Below are 6,000 nucleotides of genomic sequence, written 5' to 3'. Positions count from 1 at the left end.
TTTCTGAACGTGTTCCAATTATGATATTACACCTTTAAGCATTTTACATTTAAATTCTCGAACCATGTAGGTCTCTTACAGAAGACAAATTTGACACTAAATTTTAAATGGCTGCATACATTTCTACGATTTTAAATCCATTATATTCATATCAGCTGTAACAGTTCTTTGACTGCAATAATTTTCTTAAATTTTATGAAACTGTCTTTTATTTTATATTTTTACAATGTCTGACAATTTTAATTAATGATTTAATTTCATTATATATACTTCTATAGTTTTGAAACTGCAGGTGTTAATTTGATGTTACCATTGCCACACTAATGTAACAGTGAATGCTTAAAATTTAAAGGCACCACACCTTTTATCCTGATAAAAATCACCTTACCAAAAAGAATAAACATAGAGAAATTAAACAGTTTGCCATTAATTAGCTCCACTTAATTAACGTATTGATGAGTTACCAAAATTAATTTAGTTTCAGTCATAAGGATCAAAATTTCTATAATATAAATAGCTAGATATGCAAATGAAACCCAATTAAATTATCAATTTAACATGGCAAAATCAGTGAAAGTAAATATTATCACAAAAGAAACAATCAAACCATCTTCCCCAACTCCTCAACACAATAGACTTATTAACCTCTCCCTCTTTGATCAGTTAAATTTTGCCATGTCCACACCTGTAATTCTCTTCTACCCATCTTTGAAAAATGTCAAAAAAATTAATATTCAAAAACAACAGTCTGAAAAGCTGAAATTATCCTTATCAGAAGCTCTTAATATTTTTTATCCATTAGCTGGTCATGTTGTAAACAATTCTTTCGTAGAATGTAACGATTACGGTATTGATTATGTGGAAGCGAAAATAGATTGTACCATTTCGGAAATATTCGAACAACCCGATCATGATTTGCTTTCGAAATTAATTCATGTTGAGCTAAATTCTGTATTAACAGGCGCTATAATTCAAGTAAACTTTTTTTCATGTGGTGGATTAGCAATTGGTGTTAGTCTTTCTCATAAGATTACTGATGCTGCCTCTTTAGTGATATTCCTCATGAATTGGGCCGCTAAATCTCTTTCCGTGGCTTCCACGTCGTCGTTGATTCCACATTTTGTCGCTGATACTATAATTCCGTCGCTAAAAGATCCTCTAATCCTACCACCTCCACCGTCGCTAAGGATGCCAAAGTGTAAAACAAACAGATTTGTTTTCATGGCGTCGAAGGTCTCTGCTCTGAAGGCGAAAGCTGCTAGCGTACATGTGCAAAACCCGACCCGTGTTGAAGCTGTGACTGCATTTATATGGAAATGTTTGATGAACATAACAAAATCAAAGCAATCCGAGTTATTTGCAAGAGAATCTGTTGTTATACAAGCTGTTAACCTTCGAAAAAGATTCGTCACGCCTTTGCCTCATAATTTCGTCGGAAACCTGTCGGGGAAATTCCTGGCGAAAACAAAGGTCGGAAATGATTTAGAGCTATCAAATTTAGTTTCTCTTTTACGACAAGGGTTGGACAGGGTGTCCGAAGATATCGCGAATTTAGGTCAAACAGCTACGAACTTCGGAGGAATACTAAAATTTGCGAAGGATTTCGGAGAAATGCATAATAAAGATAATGTAGATTTATATACATTTACAAGTTTGTGTGGATTTCCATTTTATGAGATTGATTTTGGGTGGGGAAATCCAAAATGGGCAATTGCCACAAATTTGGTGCTAAAGAATTATATAGTGATGATCGATACAAAGGATGGAAAAGGAATTGAAGTTTGGATGTCTTTGGGTGAAGAAGATATGGACTTGTTTGAAAGAAATGAAGAGTTACTTGAATTTGCTTGTATAAATCCTAGCGTTAGCTATGGCGACATAAAGGCTCACCCATCGTGTCTGTAGGTAGAAATTCTTATATGCGGCGGACCTTCATAAACTACACTCACACAGAACCAGAACTTTAATTCAGGAGGGGCGGAATACTACTTAGAGGAATAATTATTTGGCAATTTTTTAAAATTTTAAGTTGAACGGCAATGTAATTTGCTCTAAATTTTGTCTTTTATAAAAGCTCATTCGAATTTTTAAAATATATTTTTTTTGTATCAATTTTATTTGCAATAATGATAATTAAAATGGACAATAACATATTTATTATATTAATTTTATTAGTTTGAAATCAATTTTTTATCATTATGAGAATTCCTAAATGTCATAGGATAATTGATAGTTTTATTATATAAATAATTAATAAAAATTGTTAATATTCTTAAATTGTTTTTAGACAAGAAATTTTGTATAATTTATTTTTGATTTTACATTTTTTTGAAAATTTATTAATAAATTGTTGGAATATGCTTAAAATTCTAATTCCTATTTGTATTAGGACTCTATTAATGAAGTGTTTGGGATCAGAAGGATAACTTTGTTATCATTGGCTAACTAGGAAGTATAGTTCCAATTAGGATTAATATTCCTAATGCCATATAGACTATTTATTCACTATATATACACTACCTTATTCACCTTTTAGAAGACACCAAAAACCGAACACACAATGTAGACATTGATGTGAATAAGGGGAAAAGGGGGTGTGTGTGATGTGAGGAATATAAGTTAATTCTTACCCTTTCGGGTTGCTTCTTGTAGAGAGAGAAACACTTTGTGGATTTTCTTCTAAGGGCATATTTACTAGAGATGTTCTCTATTTGGTGATTCTCCACCAATTTTGTACTCCTTTTGATGATTAGTGGATGGCTCGAATCTTTCGCCCGTGGATGTACGCTTTAAAGCAGAACCACGTAAATCTCTTGTGTTATTTATTATTTTGCTATATTGTTATTTGTTGATCAAATCCATTATTAAATACCTACCAATGGTTTCAATTCCGCTGCGCATACCAATCCGGTCACGAACCGGTCACGACAATTGGTACCAAAGATTCAACATCGGTATCAATGTTACAACATAAACCTTCTGAAAACAAATATTAGTGTAAATTTAAATATTTGCGGGTATAACACATTTAAATTTTAAATGAACCCAACATTTAACCAATTATATAAGCTGTGTTTTTGACAAATACTCATATGGTGTGTAAATATTTGAAAAATACGGGTTGACAAACTTTAGTTGATTAATACGGTTTGACTCTTAAAAGTAGTAAAATTAGACTTTTTGATTGCAAAAATATGGTTTTCAATTTTTTTTTAATTTAAGCGTATTATCGCTTTACTAACGGTTTACAAACAAAAAAGTTTACTATCGGTTTAATTAAAAAAACAAATTTACCATTAGTTTATTTTTTAAATTATAAAGATGAAGTAAATTATTTTTTAGTTTACTTTTAGTATTATAAAACATGTATGAAAATTAATATCAGTTTGTTTACTTTTAATTTATTAGAAAAATAAATTTACTATTATTTTACTGTTGATTTACTTAATTTTTTTATTATTAGTTAACTATTAGTTTATTTGAGAAAACAAAAAGTTATAATTAGTTTTTTCTTTTTTGAATTATAAGTTAGAGTAAATTATTAGTTTTTTGATCAAATTTACTATAATTGCCCCTTCCTTTGGTTAACTTGGTCAAAACGTCTAATTGTTAAAAGTTAAATTCAATTTAACCCCTAAATTTATTTTTCTTTTGAAAAATCCATAATATCATTTTACAAAATTTAAAACTATTAATAAACAATAATATATTTTCTAGTATCAGGATTTTTAATGTTTTATGGAGTTTTTGAAGAAAAATAAATATTAAGGGTTATATTGAACTTAATTTTTAACAATAAGATTCTTTAACAAAGTCAATTAACGAAATTAACTGATTGAAGGAGGAATAATGAATTTGATCAAAAGTCAGGGGATAAACAATTTACTTTTAAACGTCATGGCGGTAGTATTATTTTGCACCTAAACTCATGGAAAAAATTGTAATTGTCCCTTAGTATTATAAACATCTACGAAGTTAGTTTGACTAATATATTATTAGTTTTATTGAAAAAATAAATTTATAATTAATTTACTATCAATTTATTTTCAGTTTACTAAAAAAAAAGTGTACGAGTAGTTTACTAGTCGAAAATATTAAGATATAGTAAACTATTTTGCTCAGTTATTATCCGTATTTTCTTTATATACGAAATTAATTTTAATATGTTTACTATTAATGTACTATCGATTTACTTTATATTTACTAAAAAAATAAATTTATTATTAATTTACTGTCTATTTACTTTCGGTTACTATAAAAATAAATTTATTATTAGTTTAGTATAGATTTATTAGAGAAAGTCCGGTTTAAGAATCTTCCAAGCTTTTTGTAAAAGAAATTATTGAGCCCGGGAGCTTTGTTATCCTTACAGCCCATAAGAGTAAAAATATCTCATCTTTAGAGAACAGAATCACTAATGACATATGAGGAAATTAGAAGGAGCACTTGTTTTGGCAAAATATTCCCAAAAATACTTACTCTTTCTTTTTTTTTGATCCAAAGTTTTAATCATATTTTTATACTTAATGGGTTCATTTTATTTTGACCCAGCACTTGATGGCCCATTTTTTTCTCTCTACACTTACTTCCCATTTTCATCACTCCATTCAATTTCCGAATAAATGAGAGCAGCAGTAACCATGAGACTGAAAAATCCAAAATCAGATCTGTTTAGTACATTATTTTTCAAGTCATTCAAGCTCAAAACCAAGCAACAACAGCTCTTGATTCGTGTCGCAATCCTCTGTCTTGTCTATGTTTTGGCCTTCATTACTCCTTTATTTAGTGTCCTTGGTTATGAATCCATGATTCATGATTTCGATCCTTACTTCAATTAAATCATACTACCCCTTTATTGACAGAGAAAGGATTTTATGAGTTTTGGAATTGGTTTGATTTTGAGAGTTGGTACCCACTTGGGCGTATCATTAGTGGCACTCTTTACCCTAGTCTTATGGATACTCACTGCTCTTGTTCTCTACTCTCACTCCATGATTTCTATGCTATTTCTTGGCCGTCTCAGCGACCTTGCTTTTGCAGGTGGTTCTCTTGCTATGGGTTTTGACAATGTGAAAATTTTCTTATGATGATTGTAACTGAATTTTCAATTGTTTGGCTGTGATTTTTGTTAATGATTTGTAATTTTTTGTTGATTTTAAGATGTTTTATTGTTTAATTCTAGTTTCTTTATTGTCTGCTATTTTTTTTACTGAAATTAGGCCCCTATTCTCTCTTTTTGCTTCCTTTGTGCAGCTATAACTTGGAAACCAATTTGATAAATTTTGCTCCAGTTATTTTAGGATGCCAGCCAAAAAGGTTTCAAATATTGGTTAGTCAAAAGGGATTCAAATTAATACATGTACTAGTTATCCAACATAAAATTTGCCTAAAACGTTTTCATTAAAAAAAGTCTGGCTAGATTATTGATGCATGTGACCATTTAGGTAATATATATATTAGAAATATACATATGGTATATAAGAAGTATACAAAAATCTATAAAAATAATTATTTTTTAAAATATAAAAGAATATAATACTATATTCTATAAATAAAAACATATAGCAAAAAGTATATACAAAATAAATTATATTTAGGTGAACCGGATATACAACATTCTGATTTTTAGCTGTTTTCCACGTTATTATAAACTAGATTATTTTATTTTATTTTGTCATTTTAAAAAATCAAATCTTTTGTATTTATCTGTATATTTGTATATATTATCTATATATTTTAATATAAAACATGTATATTAGATTGATTTGATATATTTTTTGTATACCCTACATATACTTTATGTACTAATAATACACTAATAACATACGAATAACATACAAACAATATATATTATTTATTTGTTGGGAATAATATATTTAATTTAGTTCTGAATATTTGTTTGCGTTTTTTTAAAAATGTTCCACTATTTTTTTTATGTAAACATATTGTTCTTTATTATGGGTTTTTAGCTCTTGTATTTTTTTACAAGTGCTCATTTTA

General features: G+C 28.6%; 1 protein-coding gene across 1 annotated transcript; it reads left to right on the top strand.

The window, feature by feature from the left end:
* Positions 1-558: 558 nt before the first annotated feature.
* LOC126668642 (BAHD acyltransferase BIA1-like) lies at positions 559-1,986 on the top strand. The gene has a single exon (XM_050361829.1). It carries the CDS (start codon positions 559-561, stop codon positions 1,903-1,905), a length of 1,347 nt encoding a protein of 448 aa, XP_050217786.1. The 3' UTR covers positions 1,906-1,986.
* The last annotated feature ends 4,014 nt before the right edge of the window (positions 1,987-6,000 follow it).

This window comes from Mercurialis annua, linkage group LG2, assembly GCF_937616625.2.
Source record: "Mercurialis annua linkage group LG2, ddMerAnnu1.2, whole genome shotgun sequence".
Taxonomy (NCBI): Eukaryota; Viridiplantae; Streptophyta; class Magnoliopsida; order Malpighiales; family Euphorbiaceae; genus Mercurialis; species Mercurialis annua.
This window is presented reverse-complemented; position numbering and strand designations above follow the sequence as displayed.

Coding starts and splice junctions, on each gene's coding strand:
- LOC126668642 (XM_050361829.1), top strand. CDS start 559: ATGGCAAAATCAGTGAAAGTAAATATTATCACAAAAGAAACAATCAAA.